This window comes from Anser anser (genome assembly GCF_964211835.1).
Source record: "Anser anser genome assembly, chromosome: 8".
NCBI lineage: Eukaryota > Metazoa > Chordata > Aves > Anseriformes > Anatidae > Anser > Anser anser.
The window spans coordinates 6,851,002-6,869,695 of NC_139728.1; the positions used below are offsets into that span (position 1 = coordinate 6,851,002).

General features: G+C 39.7%; 2 protein-coding genes across 5 annotated transcripts in view; one reads left to right on the forward strand and one right to left on the reverse strand.

Annotated features, from left to right (window-relative positions):
- CRB1 (crumbs cell polarity complex component 1) overlaps positions 1–3,924 on the reverse strand; it is a 101,413-nt gene extending 97,489 nt beyond the window's left edge. For all 4 annotated transcript variants that reach the window (XM_083847275.1, XM_083847274.1, XM_083847273.1 and 1 more), the window contains exon 1: positions 2,374–3,924. In XM_083847275.1, the coding sequence (XP_083703401.1) occupies positions 2,374–2,449 (76 nt within the window). In that variant the 5' untranslated portion in view covers positions 2,450–3,924. The remainder of the gene's footprint in view (positions 1–2,373) is intronic.
- Positions 1–16,342, forward strand: part of LOC310903668 (uncharacterized protein) — a 98,482-nt gene extending 82,140 nt beyond the window's left edge. Inside the window, exons 11-14 of the mRNA XM_083847313.1 lie at positions 7,635–7,720; positions 10,010–11,988; positions 14,571–14,674; positions 15,896–16,342. Coding sequence (XP_083703439.1) covers positions 7,635–7,720; positions 10,010–10,113 — 190 coding nt within the window. The 3' untranslated portion in view covers positions 10,114–11,988; positions 14,571–14,674; positions 15,896–16,342. The remainder of the gene's footprint in view (positions 1–7,634; positions 7,721–10,009; positions 11,989–14,570; positions 14,675–15,895) is intronic.
- Positions 16,343–18,694: the final 2,352 nt, after the last annotated feature.

The following is an 18,694-nucleotide window of genomic DNA, read 5'->3' on the forward strand; positions in this document are numbered from 1 at the left end:
AATTTGTTTAAATTTCTTTAGTTCAACCTATTACTTTTATGCTATATTAGAATATTTATGTGACAATTTTCCTGCAAAATGCTTTAAATTAACTGCAACTTTTCGTAAAGGATCTACTATTCTGTAGTGTACCATCTATGTTTCACTGTATCCTGTAGTGTCCCACCTGTATCTCCCCCACTTCTCAATCAAGCATACCACTGTTCACCTCAGGAAAATGGATGAGCAGGAAGAAACATTATAAGCAGTTATGCTTTAGGAAAACTTGTCTTCTAAATACTATGTATTTCCTGAGTTGTTTAGAGTAAATAATTATGATAGACTTTAAGTAGTACCTATGATCAGAATATTTTGGGGAAAGACAAGTCTACTCAATTGACTTAAAAACAACCCTGGTTGATACAATGCTTATACACATTGGAAATCATCTCTGTTCTGCTTTATTCACTGCTTTTTGCTCTTGGTCTTTCTCACCTTTAATTTTTAAATAAGGAAGTTAGTCAGTAATTGCAGTCAGTTCTGCATCGACCTGCTTTACCTGTTCGCAGTTTAGTTTTTATTTACAGAAGTTCTCAGGAGTTTCAAGTGGCATACAGACTTTCTTGAGAGAAAATACCCCCAAGATTATCACGTACAGTGCGCAGATAGATGCTCCTGAGCCTGATTCTGGCTCCTGCTGTAGGTTTTGCACACTGGTATATCAATTTGTATTATATCAATTTATAACAACCACAAGTCTACCTGGGGAAAAGCAAGTCCTCCAAGACTGAAAAGCCTCTAGCCTGAGACTGGCCATATGGCCATATACCAGAGAAAAAAACTCATGCCACATCTGAAATGTCACCCTAGCCAGCTTCTATGTTAAGCAAAAGACACAAGATGACATATGACTAGTTTTCTTTCCTTTGATATCCTATGTTAAGCAAAGCTCAGCCGAAGTCCAAGCCAAAACTTGTAGTCTTTTTTTTTTTAACTGATTTTTGAGAGGCTTTTTTCTCATTTACATCCTAGCAATGCTTTCTTTGTGTGTGATGTTTTCAGTGTGACTGTTTCAATTTTATAAACACCTGATTTGTTACCTCCATCCCTGCAGCATTTATGGTTTGTTCTAAATTACATGCCTGGTTTAGAAATGAATTTTATTAATTATCGCCATTCCTGTTACTTCATTTTAATTAGACAGCAGATTCTGTCTCAGACTTTCTGGTTGTTCATCCTTGTGTGCACATATTTTAAAAATCACTTTCTGAAAGTGGAAGGTTTATTCTCTCTTTTCCTGGAAAGTCCTGTTGTGAGATAACTTAGAATATTTTGGCTTTGCTGATTCACATCAATAGATGCCTGACAAAGAAAACTGCAAGGGTAAAACTGTATTTTTTACATCCTGTATGCCATTTTTCCTACATTTCAAAGTAGGTATTTTTTCAGTGCCAGTTGATCTAACTGCATCTGTTTGCTTTTCAGTCTTTAATTTAGTTTGGGCTGTAAACTGTCCAAGTAACAATTTGAGTGATGCAGCAACAGAAGGTGACCCAGATTACACAACACCGCTCGCTAATGCCAAGTCTTCTTGTTTAATGGCAGCTGCTCAAAGCTTTGTCTTACTGCAATTCACATTCAACATACGCAAATCAAACAGCCTTCTCAGACAGACACACATCCTGCCTGTCTTCATTTTAAGCATGTTTAAGAGCTACTGCTTTTCATAAACATACATCAGCCTCACCAGCTGAGGCCACTTAGCCTCCTTGGCTTGGATTTACTCTCAGCCATCTGACAGAATTGTCAAGGAAACCCATTGTGACTTCCAACACTTCGCATACTTCTGTTTAGGTGGAAGTTTGCTGTAAATATTTTTTCTATTAAAAATAGTTGGACTTTTATACTCTCTCATAATGGAGATATTTAGTACCCCAAATATCAGTTGTTTAATAACTACTTTCTGGAGGGATTTTAATTAAAAAGCTAAGAGAAGGATTATATAATAAAGCAATGGGTGCTGCTAAAATACATAGCTTGTACAGTTTTAGCAAAATACTTTTATTTTTATAGAGTTAAGTTTGAGTTTATTGGATGAATGGTATCAACATGCTAGAATTTTATCAGAACGCTTTATTGCTGTACTTTCAATATGTGAAGCAAAATATTTAAAATGTTTTCATTCTTCATTTAAGAAAAAAGTTTAAGTGTGAAGATCAGGAAAGCTATCATGCAATGCGTTTATACAACTTAGTTTCCTGGACCAAATTTTTTTTGGCATCTCCATCAAATTTTTAAAGCCTTCTGACAACACAAGCTTCCTGCTGGAAGTGCACGTCTAGCAAATCTACCCAGAGGACATGTCAGAACAATAAGAAAAAGAACAAATCTTACTTTTTAAATGGATGAGCAGCAAAAAACTGAGGTAGAAGATGAGTAGAGAGTTAATTCTTGAATGAGCCATATTCATCTTGATAGGACATCCTCCACCGAGTTGTCTGTTCTCCAGAGGGCTGATGCTGATCCTTACTGTTTTCTCCTCATCTCTGAAAGCAAGGTACTACCAAAGGCACTGAGCCCACTGTAACCCATCTTTGCCTGTGACCCTCCTCAGCCCGTTCCCTTCAAACCTACAGACTTTGCTTCAGAAGGCAGTTGTTGTTAAGGTTTTACTTCAGCAGGTCTGAGTGATTTTTCAAACCTGGTGCAGATTTGTCTGTGAACTGGACTGGAGTCTTTCCCCAGCTTTCTGCTCCGGGAGTGTCATGAACGGTACAGCGCGTCTGGCTGACACAGCACAGCAGATGATGCACAGGGCTCTTTTAATCTTTCAGCATGCATTATCTTCTATTAAAGCTCCATTACGTCTTCTGATTCATAGTGTAAACACTTTGTGCTTTTTTTGCATAAAGTCAGCTAGTAAACACTTCATGCTTTTTGCATTTTTCTGTATCATAACCCCATTAGTACATGAAGATTAAACAATCTCATATTCAGTTTTTTCTTTTTTTTTTCCAGTTAGATATTAGCTGATTCTCTGCCAGAATCTTTTGTTTTGTTTTTTTTTTTTGGTTTGGGATTTTGTTGCTTGTTGTTTGTTTTTCACTGGTTTTATTTACTTTTGCCATTTTTATTTTTTAAGAGGATACCAACTGGGAGCTGGTACAGGCCCTTCATCAGGACAGGCCCATTAGTTGTAACTTTGAAGCTGGGGAGACCTTTCATTTGCAGATTGAGACTCATCAGTTGATTGCAGCTTTGTTTACAGATCTTAAAGCCTTGTCCTAGCCCAGCAGAAGGGGAGGGGAAGGCAGATGACAACAGCCCCAGCAGCCACTTTCAGATGCTACAACCCTAATAGAAACTTTAGTCTTCCGGTACCTTACAAGCCCATGTGTTGTTCAGCATGTATGTTTACAGTGGGTGGCTATACCACGAAATCACTGCAGTAGCATCATTCAGGCCAAGAAAGAGATGACTTTCCTCTTTCTACCATCTTCACTTCTACATGCCTTTCTGGCGTTTGGCCCTCAGTGCTTCCTGCTTGCTCTCCTTGCCACTGTGCAGAGACCAGGCATTTCCGAGCCCAAGACAAAACACAAAAATCTGCTTGGCCATTGCTATGTTATCATACCATGAAAGAGATAAAGCTCAGTTTATGGCAGTTGTTTGTAATGGGTAGTTACTTTCACATCCACTCCTTCAGCTCAGTGAACTGAATAGTTTTAAAACTTTCCCTGTTTCAAGGCCCTTCTTTCATTCCCACTTCGTTCATGCGCAGTTGCTGCTCAATAACCTTGTGGCACACCTTTCCAGACCAAAGTGTATGAACGAATCCCAGGTCTTCTGAAAGTTCTTAAAATTGGGTTGCTTTTAGGATAGCCAAACGAGATGGCCAGAAGAGCTGCTTTTTCATCCTGTTTGAAACTTAACTCTGTGTTTCTCAATGCCTATTTCAAATGTTTCTTCTGACTAATGTGCTATGCATATCCCAGAACTTAATGGTGAGCAAACTAAATTAATTTACCATTGCTCCAATTCCTAGAAGTTGCTGAGAGGAGAGGGTTTGAATTTCCACAGTGCTGATATTCTGAACATCATTTTTACACGGTGAAACGTAACATCTGAATGTAATTTCAATTCTTTCAGTTTCTTTCTCAGTACAGCTTAGCTTTGATGAAATTCTGCAGTCATACAAGTCGGAGGCTATGTCATTTTCTCAGGGAAAAGGGCTGGTGTTGCCATTTTCTTTCACCTAAGTGCTGCCCTTTCTGTTCCTATTGCTTCTTTGCAATAATTACAATGTGGTGTGGTATCAGACTATACTGGTCAGTGTAATGTCCTCTAAAATATTTTACTGTGTCTCTGGCCGGTCAACTTCATCACCCAACATCTTTTGCTGCCAGCTATAGGCAGTGAGACTGGTGTTGCTTCAATTTAAAGTGCAATTTTTACTAACACCATTCTGTGCCTTCTAGGTCAAATGGAACTATAGGTGGTTTTCTTAAGTAATTGGTCTTTCTTCTAGTCTGTAAAATGTTACGATGTTTTTAATCTAGATTATAAAATAAACAGAAACTACTGCAGTTAAATAATCCACATTAAGTGTATAATTCCCTTGAAAGTAGGCGATGTCTTTACACAGTTTACAAATTGTTTGTTGCTGACTAACCTGAAACTTTTATTAAAAAGATGTTTTTTTGGTCACTGGCAATTAAAACACTGGTCAGAAGCAGGTGGGTGATTTCACGGAAGAGTGGAACAGTGATGAAGATGATGATACTGCCTAGAGAGGTTGTGAATGTGCAAAACTCAGCTAGGTGAGGTCCTGGGAAGTGTGCTCAAGCTGGATCTGCTTTGAGCAGGTGGTTGGACTAGGGATCTCTGGAAGTCTCTTCCCACCTATATGATCCTGGGATTCTCTTTTCTGTGAATATAGCATTAGTTTTTTTCTGTACGAGCTCCAGCCTATTTTAGATCAGTCCATAACTTTGCATTCCTAATGCAGAAAACCTCTGGTTTTATCATACACTGCTTGTTTTTCCAAGGCTCTTTGTTTTTTCATGGTAGCATTCAGCCACGCTCTTTTATTTTTACCTTTTCTTTTTATCTTCTGTTAAGTACTTGCCAAATTTCATCATAGTTATGTGCCACTGTTCACTGTTAGTAGAATTTCGTTTTATGAAAAGCCTATGGAGCCTGAGGGCATGGAGTCACTCAGCCGTGCCATCCCTTGGGCCTTTTAACCACTAGGAGACATCTCATCGTGCACATTTTGGAGATGTGAGCTGGTTCGCTCATGCAGACTGTCCTGTTGAAGTCAGATAAACACATCTGGAAAGCTGCTTTGAAGCTCGTATTAGAAAGATGAGGAGGATTTGATCTGTATAATTGTAGCTGCAGCTAAAGTACGTCACAGCAGGTTAATTCTAAACCATACATTTTAAAAGAACAGCAGTAGAAAGATACTTTACTTATCCCCAGTGAAATGCAGGTGCCCTCTGTATGAACTTACGAGCACGTATCTATATTGTCATCTTGTGTGGAGCGTTAGAATACATTTCTGAAGTATTTATTGGAAACTCTGGATGATGGAGCTTGCTAAAACAAGGGATCTGACCAGATCATTTTCCTGTTCATGATGCTCATATCCTCTTTAATATATACATAGCCAGCATTATTTTTGGTTGGAGTTCTTTGGATAATTATGAATGGACGAACCAACACGTAAATGGTCTTGTGGATAGAGAATTGTTTTGTAACAGGAAGTTGTTTATTTCATTAACAAAACTGCTATAATCTATTTGCATTTTAACTAGGCACCTTGCAACAAGATCAACTGTATGTGCATTGATTTCATACCACACTTGCAAAGTTAACTGCCTTTAAGAGACAATAAGAAATTCACTTGGTCTGTGCTTATCCACTGATACATATTTTATTATATTGTTAGTCTGCAAATATTATGTTTAAGCTTACTTTTCTTTGCTATTAATATGTACAATTATTTTTGTCTTCTCCCTTTGAACTCTTGCTTTGATCGTTTTTCCCTCCTTTAGCCTGAGTAGCAATCCAAAGCAGAACACGCTCTTGCAGAAGACATAGAGCATGGGCTTTCAGTTTTATCAATCTGCAGATTACAAATGGGTTTATGAAACTAAAGGGTTGTATTTTAAAATGTAAGATTACAGAAGCATCAAGTTAATTTACTCAAATATATCTTATTTTGGGTGTAACAGAAATGGCAGGAGTGATGATCCAGGCACTGCTTCCAACCATGTGTTCAACTACAAGAATTTCAAGCCATGGTTGATAGCAGCCGGTACTTGCTCGTGGTCAGTCACTGCTTCAGGTGCACACTGTTCAAATCAGTGCATTTCTGGAAAGGTGTTTGAACTGCTTGTTTTTTCATACAAAGTCTCTCCTGAGTATTTTACGCTTAGCCAAACTGCCTCTGTGAGGTACTGCAGGATTCCTCTGGGACTTGCAGAACTCAACAGCGCGTGATTTAATTACCTTATCGTTATCTCTGAAATTTGGAAAATAACATCTTTTTATTGTATAGCGTGTGGTTGATAACACCAACAAAGCAATTCCACTGTCAGATGAATTATAGGTCAGGCCTTGTCAATGTAGATGAAAATTTGCAATTAGTATTCTGTACCTGGCTGCTAACGAACCGTCTAATCAGGAAGTTTCTGTGTACCAGTAATCTTCCTGTGAGTGTCAAGGTCACAGGAGTGCTTGATGAAATGATACACGTAGGGTTTTTACAACAGCACTGATACATTAAGTGCTAAATGGATTGTAAATTTAGGTTTTACTTCTGTGCTTTTTGCTTCAGCAGAATATACGCATTAACAGACTTACAAATCCTCTTCTAATTCTTTTTTTTTTCTTTCCTTCAGAGTGAGATAAGTCATACCATAAAAATTGAAATTAAATTGAAAAACCTGTCTGTGTCAGAAGGGATAATTGTACAGGCAAGAAACATTTTCAAAGGTGTTTGGAAGATATTTGAGCTAGTATGCTGCATTGCTTCCCCTGATCAATACTAAGCCGTTCTTGAAGGAATTCAGACCCCAAAACTCCATCAGGCAATGGTGGAGAGGAGGAGAAAGAATGAGAATCAAGAAGCCAGGATGAGCAAACAAGGTGGCTTGATTTTAGTGCACACTGGACATGTAAACATTGTACGTTAGGTCAATGCTGTGGATGATAGCTACAATTGTATGGTGAGGTTGAGAAGTAGGAGATGTAACTAAAACTGTAATAGAAATTTTAGTCTTAGGAAATATCCTGCATTGAGAAAACTGGCATCCTCCTTCCTTTCATGAGCAGAGCACTGGGCTAGGGGCCAGGAAACCAATTCTTTCCCCAGTTCAGCCTGTCAGCACTGTGCTGACAGGTGAGGCAAATCACATTTGTTGGCAGTGATAAATCATTCTGAGGTATTGCAATTTGACATGGAAATGCAGAACACACTAATCATTAAATAGTAATATTTGTAAAAGGCAAATAGAGAAGTTTCTAATTTTTTCCTGATCTCTAATATCACTTATATTTTTTTCTCTTTTTTTATTTTTTTTTTCATTCAGTCATTTGTGACAAGGTTTTGAAAAACATCTGATGATCTGGGGCTCTTTAATTTACAGGTTTCCAGTTGAAGGATGTGACTTCCAGAAAGTGCAAAGCAAAAATTCCCTGCAGGCATCTCTGAAATGTCTCAGCATGGGTCTTGGCAAGTATTAAATTCCTCTTGGAAATGTTGGCCTCTGTGCTAAAGTATTAGATAATATTATGGGAACAATAGGTAATAGTAAGTGCCCCAAAGGGATATCAAGTTCCTGCTAAGTATCGGTTCAGACAGCATTCATCTTAATGCCAATGCATTTCTTATAGGCTGCAGTTTTGTATCAAACTACGTCCTGAAAGATTGTCAGTTTGAATTATATTGTTCACAAGGTAAAATGAAATATTCTGGCTTCCAGACTTGTGTTGATTTAGAATATTTCACACCTATTTTATTCAGTGGGAGTGATACTGACTTCAGTGACAATGACATCCATGTTGACATGATGTCACCCTGTTCCCATGCCAGTGAAACGTCCCCTGGATGGAGATGGCACAGTATCTCTAAGCATCATGTTGGGTATGAGAGGGGGAAAGAATGGTCATTGCAGTTATAATTCATTTGTGTTCTGGTAGTATCCAGGGGTCCCCTTAAATCATCAGGTGGTTTGTTGCCGAATTCGACAGCTTAACTGCATCTTAGATTCCGTGTGTGGGTATGCTGAGATCTTTGCACATGTTGAATTTCAGAAAGCACTTTCTATTTTCCTAGGTATCAAGATTTCTTTTGGTAAAATGAGACATTTTTATAGCGTCTTCCTCCAATACAGTGAAAACCTTGGTGACTGTGGCTGTTGCGCACAGGCAGCTGCTGAGAGTTTTTTCGTCTTAGCACCCAAATTTGAACTTAGCAGCTATGTTCCCCAGGCGCTGTTTTGTGGGACTTGGACATCTAAATCTGGGCCCCTGAGACACTGGGGTACAAGTGTTTCTAAGCCCGCAGTTCTAAGGTAGTTAGTGCTATCACAGAAATACCATTGTGCCATCAGAAACTGCATCTAATGCCTTGACTATACACTAGATGTTTTGCTCCACATAGAAGCACCTACGGGAACAGACATGCTAGCAGCAGTAAACAAGAATTCCTTACTGTGGCCACTGTCCATATGTGTTCCTTATGTTAGTAGGGTAAGATTTCCTCCTAGCATTCAGCCACACAGAGTAAAGAACTTGACCAACCCACTGGGGTAGCAGAGCGAGGAGTGAAACTCCCCATCCCCACCAGGTCTTATGAAGGACTTGCTACAGGTCCTCAGCTAACCTATGGGAACAACTCACATGGCTGAAGAACAGCAGATACGAGCTCTTTTGAAAATATAGTCCTGAATGTTGTTAGACAGTAGAAATGAGCTGTAGTCTGAAGATGCAGCTTACACAGCAATCTGCTTTCTTAAATAAGATTAATCCGAATGAGTGAAACCATCTGGCAGAATCTGACTACTGAAGAAGAGATCATACTCAACCCATGCAAACCTTGACCATACCCATTACTACAGCAGTGAAGTCAGACTTCGGTATTAATTTAACGAAGTAGATTATTAAAACATGTCCTAATGTAACATACTCTTTAAAAAAGGCAGGAAACTAGTAACTTAAATTATTACCCCAACTTTCATTTTGATATGATAATCACAGCTGGCTAACTGGTCAAGAAATGGGATTAACTTTCTGAGGACTGTGCAGGCAGAAGTTAACTGTACTTGCTATACATTACATTAGCAGTTACAGAGACCGCTAGTCTAACAAACTGCGCCATTTTTGTCCACTTAATCTGATTCTGTAACAATTTGGCATTTATTTAGGGCCATACCCTTCTACCTGTCGGAAGTCCCCGCTGATTTTGAAACTAGGTGTTGCACTTGTAATTCAAGACAGGAAGAAAAGCTTTTGTATCTGGGCAAACTTGATGGAAATCCTGCAAGTTCCTTAACAATAACGAGAAAAATGTATCCACTCACATTTATCATACAGAAAAATAAGCACAAGTGTTTTGGACTGTATGTCACGGCAAATGTGAGAGGTGTTTTCCAAGCACTGAGAAGGAATATGAACTTAGATGGTCATTTCTCTTAACAATTCAGTCTTGGAATTTTTGGAGCCTTTTAAATGGAAGAGGTGTTTTGGTTTTTTATTTTTGTTTGTTTGTTGGTTGTTTTGTTTTTAAATGGTCTTTTATTTAAAAATTGCTGGGAAAAAATGTTTTCACAATTTAAAAATGTATAACCTGCTTGCTCATTTTTTTCCCCTGTGGACAAGTAAAATAATTTCTAAAGTGTTTTCAAAAGTTTGAAAACTAAATTAAGATTCCTCCAACCACACCTTTCAACTAATCCAAGCCACTTCTTATATCAAATATTTTCAAGGCAATAAATATTAAAGATTTCCATCTTTGGTTTAGGTTGGCAACAGGAAAATATTTTCGGTAAGAAAGAAAAGCATTCTCACTCCCAGATTTCCTTTGAAGTCTCTTCTACCTGTCTTGATTCAAATAAAGGGCACTAGTGTAAGCAGAATTTCAAAAACGCTCCTAAGAGGAAAGGCACTGCTTGTGGATCTTCATGAAAGGCATCCAGGTATGTCAGCCCTTTCACCACCATTCGCAACAGAGCATCCATCCACAGTCATTGTGGGTGAGACCAGTGAAACTGCACTACGCTTAACAGATGTCACAAAAAATTCTGCAGTAGAAAAGGATCTGAGAGAACATGATTCCTCCAGAAGAAACTCTGCGAGCCTTTGGTTTAGAAGTGCTACAAGGGCTCTGAATTTTGTCTAATAAAATAAAATTAAGAACTGTTTCTCCCCTTCAGCTATTTTTACTGGAAAAGTATACTTTCTAAAATGAATTAACATCAATCTTGGGAAAATAGGTAGCCACAGCAAAAGAGATGTACAACTACCCCGAATGTAAGAATTTACTGAAATGGTTTTAGGTCCAGCAATACCCCAGGCAGCAAGTTGGTTTTTTGCTTGCTTGCTTGCTTGCTTGCTTTGCTGTGTTTGTTGTTGTTTATTTTATATATATACATAGGTATAGATATATGTTTTAATTTATTTTATATAAAAAAATAATAGTCCTGTAATAATCACCTTGTAACAATGACTTTAATTTTAAGGTTGATTATTTAAGGATTATTTTAAGTGTTGCACTTTGGAACGACTACAGGAAGACATCCTGCTGTTGTATTTATACTAGCATTTTACCAACTCAGTTGTCATTTATTTTTTTTTTTAATTTTTATTTTGGTTAGTATGATTTTTTCTAAATACCTTTTCTGTAGCAATTTCTTGTACAAGCTTCTTTGGTTAGTGATGCATATTGGATCACTAGCTGAGCAGAATTAATTCTGTATTTCCAGTCATTTTTAGTTAAACAGTTTTCTTCTATGCTGCATGCTTGCACAATGCATATGGTAACTACTGCTTTATTTGACTGAAAGCTGGTTTGTCTTGCTTCAGGTTTTTAGCAGCAGCCAGTCTCAAAGCATAATTAATCTATTTGCGTTCTGCCTCTTGATATCAGAATCAGAATTATATTTTCTTAGAAAAAGAAAAAAAAGATTGTAATTACTATTCAAATATATTAAGAAATCATATAATATGTACCACCTAAAATAAAAGGTGGTCCTGAAATTTATACCATAGTGGTGCTTCAGAAATAGATGTAATGTGTTCATTATGTAGTGTTTTTTTCTTATAGTAAGCGGAGTAATACAAGCTGTAAGCTTCATAACTACATCCTTTCATCCTGACTGTAAGTAAATGGGCAATGCATCATAGGATATGTAAGCTGGACAAATGAACAAGCACAGATAAAAACACTCACATAACTCTAAAATATCCTTCTGGTTTTAGAACTGGGTGTTGTGGGGGGTGGGGGAATACATTTTGTAGGTTATACATTTAACTTTAAAATTCAAAATAAATAACATCTACAAATTATATGGATAGTGATTAAGGAGAGCACAGAAGAGCATTTTAATCTCCTTCTACATGTTGAAACACCATGCCTCTATAACAGAGATAAGTCCAGATTGCCTGACAACTGTAACCATGTGAAGGTTCAACACAAAGGAAAGGAGAAGAGCTCTGAAAAGCCTTGATAAACACTGAGCTGGTAGGCCTATCGGACTGCATTTTACTCCTAGCCATCCTTTTAATTACATAATGGATATTATCAGAAGACGCAAAGCCTTAAATACTGTTGGTAATTTGTTGGTTTCATATGTTAAACTTCTAACAAAATTTTATTGTCATCCCTCTGATTTTTTTACCCCATTCAGGAACTTCTATATATTTTAATTTATTGCTGAAAACATCTTCAATAGTGAAGGCTTTTTTCCTCTTAAAGAAGAAATATCAAGCACATGGTAACACGTATGTTTCTATATATGTATTTTAACCTGTGTGTGAAATTCTGTTTTCTGATGGCATTGTAAGTGTGGTGCAACTGTGTGACTGCGTGGTTCAAATGCCACAAAGCGTCTTGTGTCCAGATCAAGCTGCTGTAAGTTGGCTCTCGTAGTGTAACAGAAGTGCTGTGTTACACATATAGCAAAGGAATTCTGTTCTACTGGTATGGAGAGTTGTGTGAAATGGCTGTTTTGTGGAAAGAAGTATTACTATTTTATAAGTAATTCAACAAGGTATTTATGTCCAGGCATAAATAATCTGGATGTGTTGCTGCAAAACAGATACTGAATAACAGACGCAGGGTGTTTAGCTCATATGGAACTTTATATTAACACAATTGGACTGCTTATAATATTTAAAAAGGCCCTAGATTAACCTTATTATAGACTTGGTAATTCAAAATGAACTAGTTCTGTACCTCTTCTTTGTGGCATTATAAGCAATGCATTCCTTAGGCCCTTGGAGAGCAATGACTCAGAGCTAACCTGAACAAGAATGGACCTTGGCACGCTCAATGCCTCATTTATTCTGCACTGCTGAATCCTTACAGTAAACTATTCAACCCCTCAGTACATCAGTCTAATACATAATCAAATATGCCCTCAAGTTTCAAAGTAATATAAGAGTTGAAAACTCCCTCTACCCTTGCAAGGGTACTAGATAAAAGACCTAAGATCTTAAGGGTAAATCAGTACAAGGCCTTCACCTGAGGCCTTTCATGACAGAACTCCTAACTTCATGTTCTCTGTAAATGTGAAGTGCTAGAATGATCTTCAGGTGTCTATGATGACAGAGAATATACATTAACATTTTGAAAGCAAAATGCAGCTACTGTTCTCAGGGGTGAAAAACAATGTTTATGAACAGGATGGGGAGAGAGTCTAGAAAGGCCCTGACTTGCATTCTGTGGCCCAACAAACAGCACCAGGCCTGACTGCAATAATACTCCAATTACCAAACTCTAGGGGAGGATAGCTGGCATTTCCCTCTGTCCGATGATTTAATTGGGCTGTCAGCTAGGGATAATTAGTTTCTGGTTGACTGAAAAAAGTGACAGTGACATCAGCTCTCTGTTACCCTTTATTATTTAAATTCTTGTATCGTAACAGGGCCTCAGCACACAGGGCGCTCCTGCGGCATTTACAAGTCTCTCATTTTGCAGGGCAATGGAAATGCAGCAAAGCAAGACACACAGAAAACATTTCGAGCTGTTTACCACATACATTTTCATAACACAAGGACTTTTGAGAGCCAAGATTATTTCTGTACAGGAAAGTCTGGTTTTGCTTGTTTTACTGGAAATTTGATAGTACTGTTACAGATGTGACAGTCTAAAGCTATAAACAAGGCAAGGTTTATAGGTAGAGGCGATACCTTCCATTAATCCAGCTGATGTGACTGGAAAAATAAAGATAATTTTGGGCACATGAACCCTTCTTGAGATCATGTACCCAAAGCTGGTCTGTTTTTAGTTCACATGGTCACATACACCATCTGAGCTATTAAAAGTATTAAATTTCTCTCCAGTTCTTGCCTTGCTTACAGGAAAATACCTCTGATGCTAGTAGCGTATTATCACAAAAGGTTTAATTCATTCTGTTGAAAGCACAGTCCAAAGCAATTGATATAAATTCTTTTTTTTTTTTTTTTTTTTGCACAGCATCAGAAAGATGCTTTCATTTATATTGATTTTTGTAACAATGCTTGAGCTTCTCCATCAGCAGAGAACACCAGGTATTTCTCCCACTATTTTCTTTCACTCAGCTTCCACTCTCCTCCCTTCCATTAGGCTGTTGAGAATTAGTGGAGCAGGCAGAAATGGCAGTGCCACAAGCATTGGCAGCAATATACACAGGCAGTTTCTTTCAGGGCTTCTCCAGCTGGTATATTTTCAAAGTGCAAAGGGAATATAGCACACTGTTGTGGTTTAACCCGGCTGGCAGCTGAACACCACACAGCCGTTCGCTCACCCTCCCCCCTCCCTCTCTGGGATGGGGGAGAGAAACGGGAAAGTGAAGCCGGTGAGTTGAGATAAAGACAGTTTATTAAGACAGGAATATAATAATAACAATAATAATAGTGATAATGATAATAGTATTAATAATAATAATGTGTAAGAAACAAGTGATGCACAATGTAATTGCTCACCACCCGCTGACCGATGCCCAGCCTATCCCCGAGCAGCCGGCCCCCCACCCCGGCCAGCCACCCCTATATATTGTTTAGCATGACCCCAGATGGTATGGAATACCCCTTTGGCCAGTTTGGGTCAGCTGTCCTGGGTCTCTCCGCTCCCAGCTCCTGCTGCACCCCCAGCCTGCTCGCTGGCAGGACAGAGCGAGAAGCCTAAAAGTCCTTGGCCTGGTGTAAGCACTGCTCTGCAACAATTAAAACACCAGCATGTTATGAGCGCTCTTCTCATCCTAATCCAAAACATAGCACCCTACCAGCTACTAGGAGGAAAAATTAACTCTGTCCTAACTGGAACCAGGACACACACCAATGAATCTTCTTGTAGACTTAGAATCCATTTGTTTGCTGCTTAGTTTTCCAGGGAGTTGACATTGGATGTTCTCAGTTCCATGGTTCCTCACGCAAATCGTACGTGTGAACGACAGTGGAGCTACAGGACTTTGCAACAGTGATGATGGTGAGTCCTAGTCATGCAACGATCTGCACTGTTACCATTCTTCCACAACAGAGCTCTGAATGGAAGCTGAGAGCAAGCCTAGTACTGAGGAACGTTTTGATACAGATCTAATAAACCTTCTGTTTATTCAGACCCCGCTGACCTTCTTGTTACTTGCCCTTGCCAATTCTAATTTCACCTAAGGTCTGTGCTGGATTGAAGTTCCAGGAGGAAATCTTTGTGGGGTCTGTATAGCTATGCGCAATGTTCATGCTGCCTTAATTCCCCAGAAAAAAGGCAGCAATGGCAAACATCATTGTTATTCAATCCATACCTACTGATAGAGAATAAAGGCCCTCTCCTCTGAAGAAACTGGAGAGAGCCCAAGTAGAGGTACTGTGCTTGCCTGTCCCTGGGTTAAGCTCCTTGGATGGAGTGAGGCAGGCGGATAGAGTAAGAGTGAATCTGACCTTCTTCTCTACATATTTCAGTTGCTGTAATTTAAGGCAGAGACGAGAGGAGAAGCCTGATGAACAGGATTCACATGCCAAACATCTATAACAGTATGACAAGCCTCCAGTTGATTAGTGCCCCACAGAGGCCTGGATTGAGAGACTGGGGTGGTCTTTTCATGGCCTACCTGAAAGAATTTCTTGGCAGTGGTTCCAGCTTTATTCAGCACTGTTGGCTACAAAACTTGTTGCAGTCTCTAGACAATCTTATAACCCTTTCACTTCACAGACTAATTTAAAACACTTGTGTATATGTGATGACTGGCAATAAAATACAGAAAAGTCTTGGACTAGAGGAAATACAGGCTTTGTGGGTTCCCAGTACCCCCACACATTACTGCTGAAATGAAGGGAGCAAACACATCTGGGATACAAAAACTATGGATGACAGTGTGGATCATGTTTCAGCAGTGTCATAGGCAGTGAACCTAGAGCAACGTAGTGCTAAATTTCCTACAGAAATACACACTTGCCTTAGATAAGTGTAGTGGCCAAAGTGAAGGCAGCAGTTTAGACTGTTTATGCTACTAAATGTACAACTGGGTACTCACAGTGAACAGCTGTTAAATAATATATTGGGAATTTATTGGAATTACTTAGGTCTTAAAACTTGAATGCTCTCTTTAATGTAATTTTATTTTGTCAGCTACATGCTTAAAATCAGAGATTATACCCTATGTGCTTGTTGTTTAAACTGTACTTGATTCAAATATTCAAATATTTGTCACAGTTTCACTATATCTTAGAAGTGAAGATTTTGAGCTGAAGAACAAGTATTTCAAGATGGACTTCCTCCTCTGACATCAAACCCTCTTGCAAAAAGACACTTCCTAATTTCCAACATTTCAAGATTATTCGTGATAAATATACTGTCTTGGAAAAACCTAAGCAGATGTATTTGCAAATTACACAGACTCATGGAGATGAGCAAGTGCTTATTCTTTGATGCTGCTTCTCTTTAGTTAACATAAAAGTCAGCCTTTTTATCTGACAGATATTCTATTAATGAGCAAGAAAATTCAGCATGCATAAATCTTGGAACAACAAGGATTAATACTGTTAAATTTTGCCTGTACCATTTTAACTATAAAAGAATTAATGCTGAAAGAGCCATAATGACCCAAGAGTTCAAGGACATTTTGCTTCCGGAGGATAATTATTGTATTGTAGCGATGCCAGTCATGGTAATGGATCACTTAGCGTTGCATAATTTTCTTTGAACTAAATCCTTCATATAACATAAAACAGCAAGGGGGGGGGGGGGCGGGGAAGAAGTGTTGTGTAGCATTTTGCAGAGTCAAAATGTCCATTGAACTTGTAGACTTTGACAGTGAGGACAAATGTGGATGCTTTGCGGACTGCCACACTCATCACAGAGTAAATAATATTAGCAACAAACAACTGAAAAGGTAGTTATCTAGAGGAGAACTAAGAACAAAAACAAATCTAGAGAATAGCAACAGAGAAATGAATGATATGGTCAAAGAGGTTGAATTTAATTCTTAAAGAGGAATGGGAAGAAAATTTTAACTGCGGGCCAAAGTCCATGCTGTAAAGCTGAGGTCTAACTTCTACTTATTTTGAAGTGGACAGTGGAAGCCAACTCTGGATGCTGCTATTGGAAGAAATTATGCCCAGAATATTTTTATTTGGCCATAATTCTTCATATTTACCTCTAAGGCCTGGTACTGCTTTTGTTTTTAAATGGGAATACTAGTGTAAAGGGTTTCCACTATCAATTCAACTTTATGTCCTTGAAGATCTCCCTAGTATGTACAGAAAGATTAAATCTAAGAAAGAAAAAAAAATTAGTGCCAGCCAACAGGTATGGAAAATTCTGGTCTACCACAATATAGTAGTTACACACTGAAAAATAACTGAATCCTGCTACTGTGCACACTTATTCTCAGGGTACTCATCCTCCTGACCTGGAAGTCTGGGACAAGGAGCAGAAGAACCCCCCCGCAATTCAGGTAGAAACAGTTACAGACCTGCTGCTCCACCTGGACTGTCACAAGCCCATGGGGCCAGATGGGATCCATCCAAGGGTGCTGAGGGAGTTGGTGGATGTGATTGCTGGGCTGCTTTCCATCATCCATCAGCGGTCATGGTCATCTGGAGAGGTTCCGGATGACTGGAGACTTGCTAATGTGACACCCATCTGTCAGAAGGGTCATAAGGAGGACCCGGGGAACTACTGGCCTGTCAGCATGACCTTGGTGCCAAGGAAGGGTGATGGAGCAGGTCATCTTGAATGCAATCACACAGCATACGTAGGACCACCAGGTGATCAGGCCCAGTCAACATGGCTTCACAAAAGGCAAGTCCTGCCTGAACAACCTCATCTCCTTCTTTGACAGGGTGACCTGCCTGGTGGATAAGGGACAGGCTGTTGACGTAGTCTACCTAGACTTTAGCAAGTCTAGTTGCCTTTGACACGGTCTCCCATGGTATTCTCCTGGAGAAGCTGGCAGCCCATGTCTTGGACAGGTACACTCTTTGCTGGGTTAAAAACTTTCTGGATGGCCAGGCCCAGAGAGTGGTGGTGAATGGAGTGAAATTCAGCTGGCGACCGGTCACCAGTGGTGTTCCCCAGGGGCCCATCCTCTTTAATATCTTTATTGATGATTTGGGTAAGGGAATTGAGTACACCCTCAGTAAGTTTGCAGATGACACCAACACTACAGGCCTGGGGCAGAGTGGCTGGAAAGCTGTGCAGAGGAAAAGGATCTGAGGGTGTTAATTGATGCTCGCCCGAACGTGAACCGGCAGTGTGCCCAGGTGGCCAAGAAGGCCAATGACATCCTGGCTTGTATCAGGAATAGTGTAGCCAGCAGGACCAGGTAGGTGATCGTTCCCCTGTACTCTGCTCTGGTGAGGCCGCACCTCGAGTGCTGTGTTCAGTTTTGGGCCCCTCAGTACAAGAAGGACATTGAGGCCATGAAGCATGTTCAGAGGAGGGCTACGAAGCTGGTGAAGGGCCTGGAACACAAGTCCTGTGAGGAGCGGCCGAGGGAACTGAGGTTGTTTAGTCTGAAGAAGAGGAGGCTCAGGGGAGACCTTATTGCTCTCCACAACTACCTGAAAGGAAGGTGTGAGGAGCTGGAGGTCGGCCTCTTCTCACAGGTAACTGTTGACAGGACTAGAGGGAATGGCCTGAAGTTGCACCAGGGGAGGTTTAGGTTAGAAATTAGAAGACATTTCTTCTCAGAAAGAGTAGTCAGGCATTGGAACGGGTTGCCCAGGGAAGTGGTGGTGTCACTGTCCCTGTGGGTGTTCAAGGAAAGGTTGGACCTGGTACTCAGAATCACCTGGTTCCAGAGGATTGGAGGCTTGCCGATGTGACTCCCATCTACAAGAAGGGCCATAAGGAGGACCCAGGGAACTACAGGCCTGTCAGCCTGACCTCAGTTCCAGGGAAAGTTATGGAGCAAATCATTTTGGGTGAGATCACACAACACGTGTGTGGCATCCAAGGGATCAGGCCCAGCTAGCACAGGTTCACGAAAGGCAGGTCATGCTTGTCCAA